At 39.2% G+C, this 22,521-nt stretch overlaps 1 protein-coding gene across 3 annotated transcripts; it reads left to right on the forward strand.

Annotated features, from left to right (window-relative positions):
• On the forward strand, positions 1–22,458 carry ASPA (aspartoacylase). 3 transcript variants are annotated; one of them, XR_009692966.1, is made up of 7 exons: positions 1–393; positions 3,975–4,170; positions 5,578–5,671; positions 8,406–8,513; positions 12,433–12,542; positions 15,021–15,357; positions 22,348–22,458. XR_009692966.1 is itself a non-coding variant. In XM_061143122.1 (6 exons), exons 1-6 carry the CDS (start codon positions 158–160, stop codon positions 15,216–15,218), a joined length of 942 nt encoding a protein of 313 aa, XP_060999105.1. In that variant the 5' UTR covers positions 1–157; the 3' UTR covers positions 15,219–15,857. The 3 variants fall into 3 exon arrangements, 2 of the variants coding, with proteins under 2 accessions (XP_060999105.1, XP_060999106.1); XM_061143122.1 differs by lacking the exon at positions 22,348–22,458 and having other exon boundaries at positions 15,021–15,857; XM_061143123.1 differs by lacking the exons at positions 8,406–8,513; positions 22,348–22,458 and having other exon boundaries at positions 15,021–15,857.
• Positions 22,459–22,521: the final 63 nt, after the last annotated feature.

Below are 22,521 nucleotides of genomic sequence, written 5' to 3' on the forward strand. Positions count from 1 at the left end.
AAAATTAAAATATACTCCACTCAAGAGAAGTCTGTACTTTGCACTTAGGTTAAAGTCTCATTTAGATTTAAATTTCTAAACCTTGCTTAAGAAATTAAGTTTTCTTTGATCTCCTCTCTTCTGAATTGCCGAAATCAGATAAACCTACTTGACAAAAATGACTTCTTGTCACATTGCTGAAGACCCTATAAAAAAGGTGGCTATCTTTGGAGGAACTCATGGGAATGAACTAACAGGAATATTTCTAGTTAAGCACTGGCTGGAGAACGGCACTGAGATTCAGAGAACAGGGCTGGAGGTAAAACCATTTATTACCAACCCAAGAGCAGTGAAGAAGTGCACCAGATATATTGACTGTGACCTGAATCGAGTTTTTGACCCTGAAAATCTTGGGTAAGACTATATTTTGTGTTGTATGTGTGCACATGCACACATGTGTGTTTGTGTGTGTATGTGAAAAGTAGTATGTGTGAAAGCACATGTATATACATATGATATTCATGTTCATACATAGAATCGCTATTGTGAATAAGGTCACTTTCACTTTTAGTCATACTATATGATGAATTAATTACCTGAACTGGATATTCATGTACTCTTTTATAAACTTTTTAAACGTCAGACACTTCTTAACTGATTTATTTTTAAAAATATATTCTATCTAGACTGGGACAACAAATAAGAAAAGTTTTTATTTTTAAATCATGTCTTTAAAGAAACAGATTTAATAAGTCTTTTGCATTAAATTAATATTTGACTGCTATGCTTAGGTACGTATTTTTTAGCTTTCTAGGTGATTCACTACTGTGTTTTTTGCAACTATGTTTTGGTAGTGCATGAAATTCTAGTTAAGAAAAATGTAATGTTTCAGTTAATGTTTGTTTAATGAAAGCATGAATAAATAACCATCATCAGAAAACATTAGACTGCTTTGTGATCTGAGGAGTACATGTACTACCTTAAGTAGTGGGTCCCTGAGACCTGGATTTTCTGAATTTAAATTATAGCTGATGATACATTACATATAGGGTATACAATCATAATGCTCTATGTCCTTATTATTTTTGCCTTTGTTTACATCATTGGAGCTACTCCTGTAGATATATAGGCGTCTAAGCTTTTTACCACTTCTTTCATTTACATAAAAATATTTTTAAACACCTACTCTTCATGGGGCACTGTGCCAGATCCTGTGGGAATACAAAGTTATGTACAGAATGGTTTCTGCTCTCAATGAGCTAACAGATGACAAGCTAAGATATAAGTCATGCCCAGCAACAACTAATATAGCACTGTTTTATATACTCATTTTCTATTAAATCCTGTTTTGAGTTTAAAGAGTTACTTTAATCTCACCACAGATCAAAAGATGGTTACTATATTTATACAAATTTGCCTCACTTTATGGAATACATTTTCTGGGGCAATTATACATTAGTCATAGCTTACATATCAAACCATATTTTTACTAACAAATTTTAAATTCAAACATGCTTTACATTCATGACTGAGATTATGTCAACATGATTAAGGTTTATCTATTCAACTAAAATAGCTATTAACTAACTCTTACATTACCACTAAAGATTTGTTGAAGAATAACTTTTAGTTGGCATGTTAACTTGCCAAATAACTCTGAAATGGACTAGATTGAGTTTTCTTATTATGACCACTCAGTGGCTTGCATTTCAATGAGAGTAGTCTTTAAAATTAAACTCAATTTCTACTTCTTATATTTAACACTTATCAGAGGCCGGACAGGTTTTTTTCAGGGTATTTATGGAAACTTATGGGATAGATTAGTCACTTACCTTCTCCCATCCTCCTTCTCCTAAACTGTGCTGCTTTTCCTATATTCCTCATCTCAGTGATGTCACCATTACCCACTAAATCACTTGTGGAAATCATCTTAGAACCTTCCACATTCTTTATTCCCTACATCTAGTGGGTTACTAAATCTTTCAATTATTCAAATACTGAATAGATGTTTATTATCTTTCAGGACATCATTTCTTGACTCTGAGCACCTGAGTAGCTGGTGGTGGCATTTACTCACGTCGGGGAGAAGGAGAAGCAAATCAGTTATGGCAAGGAGGGAGGAACTTATGGAGTTGTGGCATTAATTAACTTTTAAAGTGCATTTGTAGCTTTTGGGCTTTCCAGGTGGCACTAGTGGTAAAGAAAGTGTTAGTCACTCAGTCATGTCCAACTCTTTGTGATGGGCTGCAGCCCACCAGGCTCTTCTGTCCATGGAATTCTCCAGGCAAGAATACTGGAGTGGGTAGCCATTTCCTCCTCCAGGGGATCTTCCCGATCCAGGGATTGAACCCAGGTCTCCCGCATTGCAGGCAGACTCTTCTGACTGAGCCACCAGGGGATCCATGGTAAAGAACTCGCCTGCAAATGAAGGAGACATAAGAGATGCAGGTTTGATCCCTGGGTTGGGAAGATCCCCTGGAGGAGGGCATGGCAACCCACTCCAGTATTCTTGCTTGAAGAATCCTCTGGACAGAGGAGCCTGGAGGGCTACAGTCCGTAGGGTCACAAAGAACACGTCTGAAGCGACTTAGCCCACACACACATACACATGTAGCCTTTAGGAACAATCTGGTTGCTTACAATAGAAATCTGAAAACAATGACTTAAACAAATAAGGGGTTTTTTTCCACAAATAATAAGTCCAGAGGTAGGCAGTCCAGGCAGATACAGTAGCTCAGTGATATCATAAAGGCCACAGACTTCTGTCTTCTCACTGTGCTGTGCTTAGTCGCTCAGTGTCCAACTCTTTGTGATCCCACAGGCTGTAGCCCTCCATGCTCCTCTGTCCATGGGGATTCTCAAGGCAAGAATACTGGAGTGGGTTGCCATGCCCTCCTCCAGAGGATCTTCCCAACCCAGAGATCAAACCCAGGTCTCCCACATTGCAGGCAGATTCTTTACCATCTGAGCTATCAGGGAAGTCCAAGAATACTGGAGTGGGTAGCCTATCCTTTCTACAGGGGACCCGACCCAGGAATCGAACTGGGGGCTCCTTCATTGCAGGTGGATTCTTTACCAGCTGAGCTACTAGGGAAGCCCCAGTCTTCCCACTGCACTAGCCTTAATATGCAGCTTTTGTCTTCATTGCTTTTCTTCATAGTTGAAAAACTGCTGCTCCAACTTCTTGATTGCATTCCGGGCAAGAATTACTCAGGTGCAAACTGTAGGTCTTTTGAAGATGCTAACAAAAATAGTCAGAGGATAGAAATAAATGGAATTATAGAGAAATGTTGTTGAATGCTTTCATGAGAAAAATAAATTTAAATTATCATGTACATTAAGAAAAAATGTATCCTAACCATTGAGCTTGGAGGTGGGGGACAGCAGGTAGAGACTCATTTGAGAATTCAATAAAAAAATATCAACCCTCATCCTATGATGCATATGTGCATATACCTGCAATGTTTTGCATTATCACAGGGTTCCCAGACTCTTCTCTGTAAACCTTGACCCTGGACCACTAGTGGGTCCTAGAATCACTTAAGAATCCCTAATAAGATGATGTGAGCTCCTAAGTTTGACTATTCTTATGCACTAGAATTAGCTAGAGTGTAAAAAAATAATAGGTGCATTTGGTGGTCTAGCTTCTTTATAGCCCAGTACACTTAACTACTAAGGGACTCTTGATTAAATTAATGGATGAGTTTCATTCAGAGTTGAAGTCAAATGATAAATTGTTTGAAATGTCCTTCCTGTGACCAGCCACATAAATGAACTATTATTTGCAAGCATGTCAATGCAACATTCCTTGGAATCAAACAGAGGGTAAAATGTAATTTTTCATTTATAATATTTTCAAATAAAGTTCCCCTTCCCTCAGAAGTTTTTCGTATTAAAGGTTTGGTGCCAAGTTTCTTATATACTGTGTTCTCATTGTATATTTATGTTATCTTAGCTACAGGTGTTGTTAATCTTTTTCTTTCTGCTAATAACAGCAAAAAAAAGTCAGAGGATTTGCCATATGAAGTGAGAAAGGCTCAAGAAATAAATCATTTATTTGGTCCAAAAGATAGTGAAGATTCCTATGACATTATTTTTGACCTTCACAACACTACTTCTAACATGGGGTGCACTCTTATTCTTGAAGATTCCAGGAATGACTTTTTAATTCAGATGTTTCATTATATTAAGGTAATGTCGATGTTATTAATTTACAAATTAGCCTAGGACCTGTAATTTTAAGTTGGTTATAGATGTTGAAACAACCAGAAAAGGGTGAGGAGGGAGAGTCCAGGAGAAATGGGGGACTGAGGGGAGCACCACAATAGAAGCAGCAGTGACAGGCAGAAGAAAAGGAGAAGAAATGAGCAAAATAATAAATATAATGAAAAAATAATAGAACATATGAATCATTGTATCTATAAAATTTTAAATCTTTTATTAAGACTATGACAGTAATCATGGGTTTTTCAGTAAAATTAATACCAAACTGTTAAAATGGTTGAAGTGGCTCAATTACAGTTTTAAGAAGTTTAAAAGATAGTCATTTAATGTTGACTAAAGACCAATGATAAAAAGATTGACTGTCTTTAGCCCTGTCTTTGTCTCCGTTTGATTCATATACCCCAACAAACATCTGATCTTTCGGTACTTCATATAGCTAATCATCTTAAGGCTCAGAAATCTACAAGATGAAAAAATCAGCAGTCCAGTGCCTATAACAAGAAAAACTGCTAGAAAATAACTGTCAAGCAAAACACAAATAATAAACTGTATGATTATTTCTATGTAATGGATAGCCTTCGTTCTGGAGAGCTAGTATGAGCTAGTATGATTTAATGAAAAGTATGTGACCCATATAGCCAGTACCTGGGTTCAAATCCTGATTTTCTCACTTGCTAACCTTGAACAAGATAATCAACTTCCTTGCTTTCCTTGTTTTATAAAATTGGCATAATAACAACAGCTACCCCATATGACCATTATAAGCCTTACATAAGAAAAAAAAATCTTAATGCATTTAGCTGAGTGCTTTTAGCAGATAGTAAGGATTAACTATTATTTTTGTTTCCTTGAATTAGTGACATTGACTAGATAGTAGTTCTCGTAGGAAATCATAATGCAGTATCTTTGTTGCTCATTGAAGGGAGAGCTGAATATTTTGTATGCTGCCATTGTCATCAAAACCAAGAGGCCTGTCTTGAATTACTCAGATAAGTGGGGGAGTTACTTGCCATCTGTAGAGACCTGGCCCACAAGGGTAGAAACAGAATTCTTTAAGAGACCCATAGTAAGCTAAATACTCAGTGTAACCAGGGATGAAAACAAAAATAATGAAAGCCATTCAGAAGAAGAATTTATTCATATAAATGAACTTTGTTCATGGTTCTGGAGAATTGTTTAATGTACATTTTATACAGAAAGTTACATATAATCCAATTTTATATGTGGTTGGAGTTTAGAATGTGTGTCATAAAGTTGTCTTACTAATCTTAGTTGATGAAGTTAAACATACTGAAGGCATTATTGACTCTGACAGCAAAGAGAACAAGGCATATGGTCTTTACCTAATAAGAACATGTTTTATATTCTTTTCAGACGTCTTTGGCTCCATTACCCTGCTATGTTTACCTCATTGAGCATCCTTCTCTCAAATATGCAACCACTCGTTCTATAGCCAAGTATCCTGTTGGTAAGTCACATTTCCCACTGTCACAGCTAAACAAAATATGTCTGAGACGAAACTCTGAGAAAACTAGTTTAAAGACTATTTGCAGCTACTTTGCTTATCATTATGGCTTATAATTGTCAAGTAATAAGCAAACTATCCCCAGGCTGTCTCTAACTATATCAGATTTCCTTACTTTCATTGACCAACTTTCTACATTCCAGAAAGAAGCCCTGAGCTAAAGGAATTTGAGTCTTTTATATGTATAGTAAGCAACCTGCTTTTTGCTCAAGCAAGACACCAGCCCTATCTTCGAAGGGTATTCACTGTACAAAATTCTTAAAACAATAATCTGGAACCAAGGCAGTCAGTATCTTGCTGGCAAGACTTGCAGAAATACAGAAGACTCATGGAAAATTCTCTCCCAGCATCCCTCTTAGCAGCTGCTTTGCAGTAGAGTCTCTGATAACCTGTGTTTCTTATCCATTCACTTGTATGCCCTGTCAGTTACTGATCTGTGAATTTGTCTTTACCTTTTGGTAACTTCCAGCACACAGGCTTGCACTGTCATACACCTTCTCCGACAGTCTCTTTTTTCTACATTCCATTCTCATTCCTGAGTGACGTACTAGCATAATTGTTTGCAGACCACACTGTAATCCTTAAGACTGCTGTTGTCCTGCAGTCCATGGGGTCACAAAGAGTTGGACATGACTTAGCGACTGAACAACAGCAACACAACTTAGAAGTAGATTTAAAGTTATCTTGGTTATTTGCTTTTGATGATTTTGGTGCATAATCAAGGCATCAGTTGAGGCAAGCTAAATGACCAAGTGTAGGTAATTATTTGAAACAAATCAAGTGCTTAAAAATAAAGGATAAAGATCTATGACGCCAAATAAAGCATAAGATTTCCAGTCCTTGCTTTATTTCATTTATGGGCAATGTTGCTCTTAGAATGAATATCTATTGATATATTTGGCTCTTAAAAATAGATCCAGGGACTTCCCTGGTGATTCAGTGGTTGAGACTCTGCCCTTCTACTGCAGAGTGCCTGGGTTTGATCCCTGGTTGGGGAATTAAGATCCTGCATGTAATGTAGCCAAAAAAAAAAAAAAAATCCCACTCCTCTGAAAATAGAGCAATTAGAACTATTATACCTACTTTACTAGATTATTTGGGATATTTTTATATCATCCAGTCATGGGCAGAGGGGACACTTAAGATCAGAGAGACACTCTCTCCAGCTCAGTATTTTGTAATACTTCTGTGACTTTAGATGGGCATCCCTGGTGGCTCAGCGGTAAAGAATCCACCTGCCAATGTAGGAGTCACGAGTTCAATCCCTGGGTTAGGAAGGTCCTCTGGAGAAGGAAATAGCAACCCACTCCAGTGTTCTTGCCTGAGAAATCCCCTGGCAGGCCATAGTTTTCTGGGGTCTCAAAAGAGTCGGACATGACTTAGTGACTAAACAACAAAACATGACTTTACGTGGCACAAGATGTGCACTGTAATTTCAAGCATCATATGCCAACATGGCAGTATCTGGTGGAAGAAAGGAGACTCCCAGGAACTCCCCTGTGGACCTTCCGTTATGGCCAGTTATTCAGAACTGAGTCATATGTGCATTCTTCAATTAATTACTAGGGCCAATGGAGTACTGTGATTGAGCAAAACTGTTCTGCGTTTACCCCTGAGTTGGAAACCCAACTGAAATCAGGACTCTGTCAGCAAGGAGTAGATGGGATGAATTTTGGGTAGGGAAGCAATAATACCTTGTACAGGATGCATACAGACATATCCACGAACACATTTTCACATATTTACAAATCATTTATGCATCGATGCATACCTTAGCCACACTTAGACTATATTCTTAAATATATGCCCAAACATATCCAGAAAAGCTAAACACAAAAGTGAAAAATGAAGATAAAAGAGAATACAGTAAGATTTTGTGAATGGGGAAATAACAGAAGTGCGTGAAAACAGAATAGGTGGAAAAGAATGTATATGAATTGATGGAAAGGATTGGATGATGTTATATTGGTAAATAGTTTTATAAATGAATAAGGTGATGATTGTAATGATAACAGTGTGGGAGACTTGGACAGGAAGGAAAGGACTAGATAAGTAGTTTAGAGAAAAATATTTTGTAGATTTATAGAACAATGCTTGACAGCCACAGGAAGTAGACCTGATGGTACGGGAATTAATTTTATTGGGATGAGAAGAAATGAATACAGATTTTTTCCACAGAAAATGAAAACCATTGACTATCATGGCAGATTGGGTTGTTATGTTAAAGACAAGAATATTGCTCCAGGATCACATAGATTGCCGTTTGACTTAAATCCATGGCTTGTTTAGTTTAGCTTTCTATTACTAAATAGATGTGTTTTCTCCTACAAGCTGTGTCTATGATAAAGTCTGCTCCTTTTACTATATTATGGTTTTTTAAAATTTTGACAACACTGAAGGAAATTTAGAGGAAAAAAAGACCCACAAGACCTTACTACTATAACACAACTCTTTGATTTTCTTATGTTCTCTCCCAGTCTTTATTTACCATGCCTGTAACTTGTAAATGTTCTGCTTTATTTATTGCCTAATATTATGTCTCACATATTTTCCATTATGCTACATGGTCTGCCTTTTTAAATATTTTTAATGATGTGATTCTAGATCTTGATTATGAAAATGCTCAATCTTATATACTAACACATGTAAATGTGACTATCTCCTCTTCTGTACCTAGGTATAGAAGTTGGTCCCCAGCCTCAGGGGGTTCTGAGAGCTGATATTCTAGATCAAATGAGAAAAATGATTAAACATGCTCTTGATTTTATACATAATTTCAATGAAGGTAAGTAGTAGGCAGAAATTGTTTCTTTGTTAGCTTGTGTGTGTGCAAATAAATCAGGAAAGGAAGATGAGATGGAGTACACATAATGACTTAAACCACTAAACATTGAAATACCAATGGGACCTAGGTCAAATTTGCCAAGTTTGTGATATTGTTGTTTTTTAAAAAAAAATTAATCATCTCAGCCATTCTTCAATGACCAGTGTAGACACATTCAAGAAAAGCAGCTACCAAATAAAGTTTCACAAATGAAATCCTCATTTTCCTATTAATGTCCATTTTAAAAAGCAAAGAAATACCAAGAAATACAGATGTCCAATAAACAGATGAAAAGATGTCCAATATCACTAGTAGTCAGAGAAATGCAAATTAAAATACAAAAGCATTTTCTCCCATTAGATTGGGAAAATAATCTCTTTTCTGCCTTGGATAAACGCTTGGAGACCTGTGAATAAATTCTGAATACATACTTCAGGAGAAACATCTTATAGTAGAGGTTAGCTAAGGAGATGATCGAGAATGTTGAAGAGTTTGAAAACCATAATAAAAATAATTCCAAGGATGCACATAGAAGTTCAGTTTACAGAGTACATTCACATGTATCCTCATGTATGTGACAATATTTGAGTGCTGGTTGATAAAATTAAAGGCACTTAGGCTGGCAAAAAGGAGTCTTAAGGCCAATTTTATTTTAGAGTTTCAGAAGTGTTACATTGGAAAGGAATTAGACAAGTTTTCTGTGACTCAGAGGGCAGAATAGAATCTGTGCAATAATGTTATCTAAGGACAGAAATTTCTAATTAACAAAGCTGACCAACAGTGGAGCAGACCATACTTTGTGAGGCTGTTCAAGCAAGAGCAAGATGACCACTTAGCCAGAAAGATACACGGAATACTCAAGCATCAATGGAAGTTAAGCATTTGAGAGTCGTTCCAGCTCTGAGATTCTAAATAGCAAAAACATGTTCCTTTGTGTTCTACCACTTTCTTCTTTCCTCCCAATGGACCTTCTGGTTTAAAGAAATGACATCTGATGTTTCCGTCTTCATCTTGGAAAATTTGGTAAATTGTAAAAATGGCCACAGATTCTTCCCTTCCCTGCTTTCATGTCCTAGCTAGAGATAGAGTCTATTTTCCTGCCCCCTGGATCTAGCTTGGCCAGATCCAACATGTCTTATACCACAGAAGAGATTTGAAAAGAACTTGCACATCAGGGCTTGCTGTCTCGAAGCTCTTAGGAACCTTGCACTGTCATTTTGTGAATCAGTTCACCTAGCCTGCTGGATGATAGAAGACCATGAGGCTGAAGACTGAGACCTCCCAGCCAATAGTTCTGCAGCTCCAGCTGAGGACCCATCAAATGCCCAGATGTGAGAGCAAAGTCATCTTAGATCATCCAACATCCTGCTGACCTGCCAGCTCACCACAATGCACGAGCAAGCCGATTAGAAATCAGCCGGTCCAGCCTAGACCAGAGGGACTGCCCAACCAAACCACAGAGTCATGAGCTAAACTAGAGGGTGGTTTTATGCCACAAAGTTCTGGCATAACATATTAAGCAGCAGAAGCAAACTGGTACAGAAGTGATGGCAGGATATCTGAATTCCACCCTGGCTGCACTTTCTGCACTAAGGGGAAAGGCAGATTTTCCTTTGGATTGCAACCATAGCACACTGTGGGCTCTATGCTGGATGAAAGTTCATCCTGTTTATTCAGAGGTTGCCTGGTATAAACATAAACTACCCCTTTTCCAAGTTTCTGGGCACTGGGTTGTTTAATGTCGCTACAGCATTGTAAGTTTGACTCCACTATGAGCAGACTGGCTATATCCCAATATCTCACTGTTCAAGAGCTGCCCAGATGTTTAACATACTTAGTTAAGAGGAGGAGCACAATGGTGAAGTCTTCTAACCTGCTGAACGTCCTCCTGAAGTTACACAATCACAGGATGTCAGAGCTGGAAGGGGCCCTCCAAGATAAACTGATGTGAAACCTTCATCTGACAGGTAAAGAAAGTGCGCATCGAGAAGTTAAGCATCTTGCTCAAGTTGACACAGCTGGGAGATTGGAGCACAGGTGTCCTGACTCTCATTCCTAGCCTCTCTCTCCCCTGCACTGACTTTGTAAGTTCTGCTTTCCACCTCTGTCCTACCTCTGTGTACTTGTGGACCCTGTGCTGGTAGGAACCATTCAAGAACATCCTTTGGTTTAGTGTTGTTGGGAACATCCTTAACTAAAATTTTACGGAGCCATATAAGACCCTGAATAGCCAAAGCAATCTTGAGAAAGAGGAACAAAGCCAGAGGCATCACACTTCTGACTTCAAAGTGAAAGTCACTCAGTCGTGTCTGTCTCTTTGTGACCTCCTTGGACTATACAATCCATGGAATTATCCAGGCCAGAATACTGGAGTGGGTAACCGTTCCCTTCTCCAGGGGATCTTCCCAACTCAGGGATTGAACCCAGGTCTCCCACATTGTAGGTGGATTCTTTACCAGCTGAAGCCCCCAACTTCATATTACAAAGCTGTTGTAATTAAGCCATATAGTGTTGGCATAAAAACAGGCACACAGATCAATGGAATGGAGTGGAGAGCCCAGAAATAAACCCGTGTATATATGGTCAATTAATATACAACAAAGGAGCAAAGAATCTACAGTGGAGAAGGGGCAGTCTCTTCAATAAGGAGTATTGGGGAAATTGGACAGCTATGTGTGGAAGAGTGAAATGACCACTATCTTAAAGACCATACACAAAAATTAACTCAAAATGGATTAAAGACTTGAACATAAGAACTGAAGCTATAAAACGTATAGAAGAAAACATAGGCAGTGAGCTTCCTGAAATAGGTATAGGTCTTGGCAATTTTTTGAATCTGACACCAAAATTAGAAGCAACAAAGGCAAAAATAAATGAGACTACGTCAGACTAAAAGCTTCTGCCCAGCAAAGGAAACCATCAACAGAGTGAAAATACAATCTACTGAATGGGAGAAAATACTTGGAAATTACATATCTGATAACGCACTAATATTCAAAATATATAAAGAACCCATACAACCCAATAGTAAATATATATATATATATATTTAAAAATGAGCAGAAGATCTAAATAGACATTTTTCCAGAGAAGACATACAGATGGCCAACAGACACATGAAAAAATGTTCTACATCATTAGTCACCAGGGAAATTAAAATCAAAACCACAATGAGAGGGGAAGGGGGTAGGATGAAATGGGAGATGGGGATTGATGTATGTACACTACCATGTGTAAAACAGATAGCTGGTGGGAGCCTATGGTATAGCTCAGGGAGCTCAGCTCAGAGCTCTCTGGTGACCTAGATAGGCCAGATGGGGCAGTGGGGTGGGAGAGAGTGCTAAGAGACCAGGGTTATTTGTATGTGTATAGCTGATTCACTTCATTGTGCAGCAGAAACACAACATTGAAAGGCAACTATACTCCAATAAAACATTAAAAAATAAATTATAAAAAGCCTTAATAAGATATCACCTTGCTCCTTTTAGAATGGCTATTATCAAAAAACAAGAAGTAAGTTATGTTTGAAGATATGGAGAAAAGGGAACTCTTGTGTACTACTGGTGGGAATCTTAAGTCGTTGCAACCTCTATGGAAAACAGCATAGAAGTTCCTCAAAAAATTAAAAATAGGATTACCATATGATCCCAGCAATTTCACTTCTGGGTGAAATTGTGTTTTATGTACTTTCTGAGTGTTAAATTTCACAATAAAATGGTTTAAAAGCAAAAAAGATAGTGTTCTCCCTGTAACTGTCTGATTTCAGTTTTTGGTTGTTCTTCCTTTTTTAAGTATCAACTTCCCTTTTATCAGGAATTTTTTGTTTTGTTTTGTTTTTTAGTTGCTAGTTATATTTATTTATTTATTTATTTTGCCACAGGAAAAGAATTTCCTCCCTGTGCTATTGAAGTCTATAAAATAATGGAGAAAGTTGATTATCCCAGGAATGAAAGTGGAGAAATTGCTGCTGTTATCCACCCTAAGCTGCAGGTAATGGTTACTACTTCTTCTAAATATTCAAAATAATGATGCCCTACCTTTGAGTGGAGAGATTCCCAGGTGACTCAGTGGTAAAGAATCCACCTGCCAATGCAGGAGACACAGGAGATATGGGTTCAATCTCTGGGTTGGGAAGATCCCCTGGAAGAGAAAATGGGAACCCACTCTAGTATTCTTGCCAGGGAAATCTCATGGACAGAGAAGCCTGGCAGGCTACAGTCCATGGGTTTGCAAAGAGTCAGACACAACTGAGCGTGCTCGCAGCTTTGAGTAGAACTTTACAGTCCATGGTGACTCAGACAGTAAAGAATCTGCTTGCAATGCAGGAAACCCTGGTTCAGTCCCTGGTCTGGCAAGATGCCCTAGAGAAGGAAATGGCTACCAACTCCAGTATTCTTGCCCATGGACAGAGGAGCCTGGCTGGCTACAGTCCATGGGGTTGCAAAGAGTTGGACATGAATGAGCGACTAACACGTAAACATTAAACATTAAACATTTTACATATGTGAGTTCCTCAGTAGATGTTCTCAAAAACACTGCAGTCTAGATAAGGTATTCAGATCATTGCTGAATAAATATTTATGGAGTAAATCCTGTGCTGGCTCTACAAATCCTGTGCTGTACATCAATGAATATGGTTTATATTCACATGGAACTTACAGTCTAGATATACTAAAGTCTAAACTGTGGTCTTGAAATGAAGATAACCAGATGCTATAACAGAATAATGAGGTGTGGATGGAGGTCAGAGAACATGAAATTCCTGCTTTAAGTGCAATGGGTAAGAATTATTATATCTATTTTAATATAAGAAAATGGAGGCTCAGAAATTAGATCCTTCCCACAGTCCCGTAGTTATTGATGGCAGATCCAGAACGAAGGCTCTTTGCAGTTGGCCACGCTGCTACCACCTCCCTGTGATCACTACTGTAAAAGAGCAAAGCAATCAGAACCTCCTCCTTTGGAATGTTTTCCGCCTTTTTCCCCTGACCCCTCAAGACCCCAATATCTTTCTGCTCTTTGTCTGGTTTGATCAATAATGGTGTAATGAAGGGGAAGAAAAGGCTCATAGGAAAGAATAGGAAGTTTAAATCTGGAAGAGGCAGAGGTAAAAGCAGAGAAGAGCAAAGATTCTAAAAATCTAAAACATCCATCTCCCCACACACTAGCAGACCTCAGAAATGGAAGAGAACCAATGGATTGTCTAGCCTGGTACATTCAACCCTGGAGGCACATTGCCTCCAGCACCTTTTAGAAAATAACAACGCCAGGTCCCCTCTCTGGGATAATCTGATCTTATTGGCCCGGGTAATTAGAGTGGGAAACCACTGATCCAGTTCAAACTGCTATTTAATGACCCTAATGATATTCACTCACACTTACAACTTAATAAAGCAGCCTGCCCCAAAATACAGACTAGTGGAGCAGATCCAGCTTTGTGCCTTAGTGGGATCCAGGTGGAAACTTGAAGGAGCCTGAGGCAGTGTTTTAAAGGACAGAAAGATAAAGATTTCGAACCTCTTAAATGATTCAGTTGTTATCATAATGTGGGAACACATATAGGAAATATTCACCTATCTTGTGCTTTTCCCAGGCTTTTCCCAGCCCATCCCCACCTTCTCCCACCAATCCCCACCAGAATAGAGCCATCTAGCATGCAGGCACAAGGTCACTCATTTTTTATCCCCAGCAGTAGAATGTCTATATACAGAAGACTCTAAATGAATATTTCCTAAATTTTGCTGAGTGGAATTTAACTTCAACTAGCAAGAGATAAAATTTGCACTTAACAACATGTACATATAGTTTTGGTTTTTGATACTATAAACCTCTTCAGCAACATTCAAGGTGAACTTGATACCAAGGCAGGCTGTAATCATGTGTCAGTTATAAAAATAAAAAGGGGAACTCTTAAAACTGCTGCCAAAACAAACTGCTCAATCTCAGTTTAGTCACGTACCTCTAACTTGTCTCTTTTAAAAGAAGATAGTGCTGTCATTTTGGTTGTCTAGAGCCTGACATAAGAATTTTTAAATTTATTTTTTATTGAAGTATAGTTGATTTTTTGACGGGACTTCCCTGTAGGTCATACTATAAAGAATCTGCCTGCAATGCAGGAGACCTGGTTTGATCCCTGGGTCTGGAAGATCCTCTGGAGAAGGGAATGGCAACCCACTCCAGTATTCTTGCCTGGAAAATCCCGTGGACAGAGGAGCCTGGTGGGCTACAGTCCGTGGGGTCGCAAAGAGTCAGACACGGCTAAGCAACTAACACTACTACTACATGTAGTTGATTTACAATGTTGTTGTTACAATGTTCTGGTCTACAGCAAAGTGATTCAGTTATATATATTAATATATAGAGAGAGATATATATACATGTATGTCCTTTTTCCTATTCTTTTCCATTTTACAATTTGTAAAGTAGGAAAAAAACCAAATGTAATTTATGTATGTTGTTTCCTGAAAGGATCAAGATTGGAAACCCTTGCACCCTGAGGATCCTGTGTTTTTAACTCTTGATGGAAAGACCATTTCATTGGGCGGAGACCAAACCGTGTACCCAGTGTTTGTAAATGAGGCCGCATATTATGAGAAGAAAGAAGCTTTTGCAAAGACAACTAAACTAACACTCAATGCAAAAAGTATTCGCTCCTGTCTACATTAGAAACCACTTGTAGCTCATTGTTAGAGAGTACCTTGAAAAATTCTGCTAGTTTATAAGCTCCTGAAGAGCAGGATTGTGCCTTACTCATCATCATTTCCACAGCTCCTAGCCTGGTGGCTTGCACACAGTGGACATTCAGGTAAATTTCTTGAATGAATGAATGTATTAATGAATGTCTTTTGAAGATATCATACTTTATGTATGTAGCCTATTCAAAGAAGTGCATTTCTTATTTCTCTATAGCTTTATATACCTTACACTTTGATAGTTTAGCGTTCTTAGTAAACAGCCTTACAATTCAAATTTTAACATCAAAATAGTCCATGGGATTGCAGGATCGGACACAACTGAGTGACTCAGTACAGCGCAGCACAGATACTATATACAAAAAACTATTAACTTGAGTATAGAGTTAAATATTGTATGCTTTTAAGTAATATAAAAATACTACTAGAAACTAATAGCACAGGCTCAGTATTTTAAATTTTTCACATTTGAATTAATGCTAAAGTATTAAAGTCAATCAGCAGCAGTTGTGATATATGTAGATTTTTAAATGCTCTTATGATGGTGAAATGTGAATGAGAAATGGGGGCTGATTGTAAAGGTGACATTATGAATAAATCAAGAAACTCTGAATAGTCCTTTGTCCACTGAGAGTCACCCACACATAGCATCACAAAGCTTTGTGCTCGGGCACACCCACTTGTTCTGTGCTGACCCCAGGAAGCCAGGAGCCTCCTTCAGACCTCTCACAAACTCCCCCAGAAGCTCATGTTCTTTCCCAACTTGCAAGGCATGTCCTTCCTGGCTGTCCCTTCTTACTTTGAAAGAACTCATTTGTCCTTCTTCCTAACCAATGTATAAGAAAGTCTTTGGGCTCCAGCTGTGTAGGTGGTAAAGACAGAGCTGAGGGCAGTGGACACTAGTAGAAATGCGGCCCAAACCCATCTCTGTTTCACAAATGCATTCTTTTAAGACATTCCCTCCTGTCCTAAATGCCCAAATCCTCCACTCTCAAGATTCTTCTCCTCAAAGGTCCTTGCTCTAATTTTCCACCTCCCTCCCTCTCCAATCCTTGCAAGAGCCTCCCCTCCCCCCTTTCTTAGGCCATGGCAGCCAAGTAAAGAACATTTTATCCCATGATTTGGACCCCAAGGTACCCATGTTTACAGTTTCAAATATATTTACAAAATCATACTAATATTGTCATTATCTGTAACATGTATATGTCTATATCTATAATTTCATTAAGATTATATAAAATTTCATTAAGATTATAAAACAAATCCCATTAAGCCAATTTCCTTCCATATTCAGTGCTCTATAGCACACAATTAAACTGCTTTGAAACTTTCAGCATTTATTTTTGCACTTTACCAAAATTATTTTCTTTGGAATAGACTCTCCTCTTTCTGAATTCTTTAGTAAAAAAAAATTTTTTTATCAATTGGCTTTTGTATATAACAAGCTTTACCAAGCTTCCTTTTCCCACTGTGTCCTATGCACAAGTTCAATTTTTCTAGGTCAATTTTTCCATATATATATATACTTTGGGAAAAATACTTTATTTTCCCATCAAATTTTAGTTAGTTACAAAATTTACAATGTGCAGTTTAGGCCACTTGTGGTTTCAGTTTTTGTATGGATTCTTTCTATCAAGCCTAAGTTTCTTTGACTCAATATTTATAGTCTTTAGAGTTTCTAATTAGATGTTATTTTTTTTAATCTATAACATATTGCTGTGTGACTTTAGCCACTTTTCAATTTCATTTTGACTATTTCTAACAGTCTACAGACTCGGTTTTACCTTTTATAAAATAGGAATGTTCATAATAATAGTGTCCCTTTCATGAGATTTTTGTGAGGATTAAGCGGGCTAATGCATACAAGTACTTACCACAGTGCCTGGCACAGAATAATAAATTATTCAAGTTGACTTTCCTAACACAAAAAGCCCTTTATGATCTGTCCCACCCTCCCCACAACCTCTCTAGACTCATCTGCCTTTAGCTCTTCTCTGTTCCATGTGGCTATGTGTTGTTTTATTCCTGTGTGTCTTTGCAGAGTCTGGCCCTTCCACCTAGAATTTCCTTCCTTCCCTTCTCTTCCTCCATCCCTGACACCCACACCAGACCTAACCTTATTGAATTCCTATTTTTTCTTCAAAATGCAACTCAGTTCTCATTTCACCTATAAAATCTCTCTTGACTTGCCCCTCTGCCCCTCTCTGCTTCTGTCCCATCTCGAGGATATTACCAGTGTCTTTTTCAGTACCTGCAGTCTAGTAAGCGTCCTGTGAGTTTAACTGAGTAAATGAGTGTGCTCAAACATTCCTTCTCTACTGAAACGTCTTCATGTTCCACCAGTGTCTCTGCCTTCTCTTTGCCTTCTTCCCTTCTTTCCCAGTCACTTCCCGAGTATCTCCTCACTCTCGGGTGGAATCTCTCATTCCACACTCCAGATTGTTAGTATGTCCCAAATGATGGCAGGTGGAAAAATACACCCTTTTAAGTCTGTCACCCTATGAGGGTAAAAGGAAGTGTTCATATCCAGTAATACCCTTGTGTGAAACCTGTAAATGGTTCCCCTAACCCTCAATATGAAATCTCAACGCCTCCCCCACAGCTGGACAAGTCCTGTGCGCTCTGGCCTCTGCCTGCCTCTCCAGCCCTGTTCCTAGCAATTTGGCCTCACAGACTTCTCCATCCTCAAGTTCACCCTACTACCTTAGGGTCTTTGCTTCTCTCCATCTATGGTGCACAGGTTCAGCTGCCCCAGGGCATGTGGGATCTTAGTTCCCTGACCAGGGATCAAATCTGTATCCCCTGCACCAGAAGGCAGATCCTCAACAACTGGACCACCATCAGGGAAGTCCTGATACTTATTCTTAAATGTGGTTCAAGGACTTCCTTAGTGGTCCAGGGGCTAAGACTCCACACTCCCAATGCAGGGGACCCCAGTTTGATCCCTCATCTAGGAACTAGATCCCACATGCTACATCTAAAAGATCCCTGTGTACCACAACTAAGACCCAGTGCAACCAGACAAATTTGTTTTAATGTGACTCAGGGTAGGCTAACCCACCCCGTTATACAAGCTCATTGACACTACTGGACTAGCATGTACCAGCACACCTCAGAAAACCTGGATCCTTGGCCCACGAAAAAGCACTGTGACGTCAACCTGCCATTCTCTCTCTCTCCAAGTCTCAAATTCCCCAAGTCTCAATTTTCTCTGTTCTGTTGAATGACAATAGAATACTCATCAAACCATCTACAGAATTGTGGATTAAGATAACCAATATTAATGAAAGCACTTTATAAATAGGTAATTGTACAATATCAAAGGCTGAAAAAATTGCAAAATATATTTTGGAAGGTAATTTTTCATGATATCAAAAGTCATAAAACTTCATCCTCACTGACCTAGGCATCCCACTTTCAGAATACATCCTATGACAGGGGCACCCACACTTTCTCTATCCATCTACCCAGAATGTTCCCATGGATGGCACATTCCTAGATTATAGACTGAAGCCTGTTTGAACTAGCATGTGGATTATGTACAACTCCCACTTCCTTGCCAGTCAGGAAAATATAGCCCAGTGAAGGGTGTTATTTTGGGAATCGTTTGGATGAAGTAACTGACCAAATGGAGCACATTGCTTATTAATAAATTGTTTGCAAGTTCTACAACCCTTCAAGACACAGCAGCATCTTGGCATTCAAGTTGAGAACTGCCATTCTTTCAAAATAACTCAAAAGAATGAAAAAAATGCATGTACATATACATTGGGCAATAATGATAGTAATAATATCAGCTCTTTCCTATCCATTCCCTTATTGCCTCCTCATAAAGGTTCTGTGAGGTAAATAGGAGGGAGTTCTACTTCCTGGTCTCCAAGTGGAGCCATGAGTTCATATGCATGCGAAGTGAAGAGCCAGCAAGCATGATGGATGGACCCCCCTGCTTGAGGTCACATGACCTGAACCTGTAACATTTTCAGGCTGTGACCCGTTGCTCATGTCGCTTCAAATCTCTAGGTCTCATTTTACTCAAATTCCTCCCAGTTATTGAGTGGTTTAGATGGAGTACTGGATGTGATGTACTTTGAGATGTACACATTTGCACAAAGGTGGTATGTCTTAGCATGCTGAGCTGGGACCAATAATTGATTCTTTTAAGTCCAAAAAGTGGCCTTTCCTTTATCCATTCATGTTAAGCAACACCCTAAGATTTCAGTCATCATAGTGGCCCTCCTAAGACAAAGATAAAACATGATCATAACAAGGCAAAATAAATATTTATTAGAAATCATTAAAACATTTCTTCAATGACATTAAAATGTTCTTACTCCATTTATGACTTCTCTCTTGCACATAGAGTTTCACACACACATAACACTAAAAATAAGGATGTAAATGGAATTTGCAAAGATTAGGCACATTCAGTGAGAACAAGGTAACAATTCTATGTTTGGGACCAAGATCACAGTTTAAAAAAAAAGGTAAATCGATGCAGAGATCAAGTATGGCTTACAGGCCCACATGACGGTCCATCTATATGGCCCCCACCCAGAGCCAAAGGACTTAGCCCACCAGGCCTTGTGGAAGGAAAAGAAGGTCAGTAACACTGGGCTCCAGGGCAGGAGCCCTCTAAGAGCTTAGTGACTTCACAGTACAGCCTTGAACTCCTTATCCCATCCCCCACCCAGGGAGGAAGGTTAACACCTTTTTTACTCCAAACAGATACATAACTTAATTTCTAGAATAATGGATTCTTCCTGAGGCAGAATTTAGCTAAAGGAAAATTTCCAGCCACAACTATTATCTGAACATGTGAGATTCCATTGTTGGAAAATGCTTTCCCCTTAAATTAGTGAAATGTGAATCACTTAAGATATCCTGATACACTTATGGATTCAGTGTGGTGCAGTGTGTGTATGTGTGGTTTTGTGCACATCTGTATGCACACATTTGAATTTAAAAACCCATCATAGGGAATCACAGGGACAATGCAGACTGCCAGCATGAATTATCTGAGCAAAAACCTAATCTCCTGATACATGCCAACCACAAAGGCAGAATCAAATTTACCAAAGAACTGTGCCAAAAAACTAAAATATCACAGAAGGACATCTGTGGTCCAGAATCAGAACATTCCAGCTTCAGCAGCTCTGATACAATCTCCTGCATGACTTTGAACAAGTCCACTTTCCTTTCAGAGCTTTGGTCTCCAGGTGTGAAATAAGAGAACTAGTCCTTTTAAACCAATGCTCTGACTCATCACCTTCCTTGGTAAATCTGCCTAGGTTGAGACCATCTAGGATAAAAGCCTTTGGTGGACACCACTGTCAGGAGGAAGATTCTGTATAGAAAATGGTCCTGCCAACAAATTCCATCCAGATCCATAGACAGGCCTCCATATGCATAAGAAAACAAAGATCCAGTTATTGACTTCTGTCTGTCTAACCTCCCAGCTTTTGCTCAAGTGGGAAGTGAAGAGTTACACAGTTTTATCCATGCATACCCAAACCAAAACAATTCTGAATTCCCAGCTGCCCAGAGTAGAGGGTGGAGCCATGGATCCAAGTTGCTGCCCTTCAAACCAAGACATCTGTCTGTTCAGGATAAAGGCAAGAAGGTAATTCCAGATAACAGGATGCTACCCTCCAGGCTAAAAGGAGCTTCAAGTTCATCTGATGATGATCTTTAACAATATCCCTAATATATGCTCAACCAGCTTCTGCTTAAATATCCCCAGTATCACAACTTCCCTGGAGGTCCAGTGTTTAAAACCCCATGCTTCCAATGCAGGGAGTGTGGGTTGCAAATACTCTGGGGGGTGTGGCCAAAAAAATTTAAAAAGAAACAAAACATAACATCTGAAGAAGTTGTTGGACTATATTGAACCATAAGCGTTTTCCCTGAAGCTTCCAACTTTTGGGCACTAGTTCTGTTCATCTACAACACATCTGGTCCTCCTGCCTCTGTGATAATCCCCCTAAATCTTCCCTTCTGCAAGAAACATGCCTAGCCCCTTCCTCCCCTGCTCACACCTGAACCTGGTCTGACCACTACAGCTTGGAGCATTGGGCAGCTCCCTGGGTCATCTGAGAGTGCAGGGGCTGCTGCAGATTGCAAGGCTGCCTCTTTGACTCATCTGACCCTGACCCAGCCCATCAGGGACACACGGGCCAAGATTCTGCCCACCCAAGTAAGCTGGTGCACACAGCAGAGAAATGGGCCAGGAGTGGACTGCGTGGCCCACACTCCTTAGTTTGCATCTAGTCAGATTAACTAACCAACAGCCAAGTTATCTAAAAGCTGAATGATTTTGTGCCATTCAAAATTAAAGTTCACGGTTAATATCGTTAAAATTTCACCTCGAAAATCCCACAGGACTGTGATGACCTAAAGGGGTGGGATGTGGGGGTGGGGGCAGGAAGGAGTTTCAAGAGGGAGGGGATATATGTATATTCATGGCTGATTCACATTGTTGCACTGGTGAAACTAACACAACTTGTAATGCAACTATACTCAAAAAAAACAATTAAATTCCCCACACGAATCTGTTACCAGATAACTGAGTCAGAGTGGATTTTCTGGTTGTTTAGGTTCCAATAGGACTTCTTTACGGGCTCAGATGGTAAAGAATCCCCCTGCAATACAGGAGACCCAGGTTCATTCTCTGGGTCAGGTAGATCCTCTGGAGAAGGGAATGGCTACCCACTCCAATATTCTTGCCTAGAGAATCCCATGACCAGAGGAGCCTGGCAGGCTACAATCCATGGGGTCACAAAGATATGGACACGACTGATGGACCCACACACTTGAGGCTCCAATAACCTGGAACATGTCTACTCTCTCCACTTCATCTCTGTCCCCCAAACTGAGTAATTTCAGGGAAGAAAATCAGAGGATGAGAATCTAAAAATAAGCCCCACGTCTTGGCTCCTCCTCAGACGCCTTCTCCTCTGCTTCAAAATTCACAGTTAAAAAAAATATTGAATACCAGAGCATTTCAAATATTCTGTAAAATTCCTCCAATGAAAAATACTGATGTGTAAGAGTAACCTCTGAGATTCAAGACCATATAAATAGAGCAGCTGCTATTTCTGTTTCAGACGAAGCCACTACCCCAGCTTGGAAGCCCGCACTGTGCCAGTCCTGGGACAAGGAAACCAGCCAAGATCTTTCACCCAGATCGCAGGCCCTGCCTAGCATGTCTCATGTAATTTTAAGTACGTAAAGAAAATCTTTTTGTCCTTGTTCTGGCCACCTTGAGGCCAAGTATATAA

The sequence above is a fragment of the Dama dama genome, chromosome 5 (genome assembly GCF_033118175.1).
Source record: "Dama dama isolate Ldn47 chromosome 5, ASM3311817v1, whole genome shotgun sequence".
NCBI classification, from domain to species: Eukaryota; Metazoa; Chordata; class Mammalia; order Artiodactyla; family Cervidae; genus Dama; species Dama dama.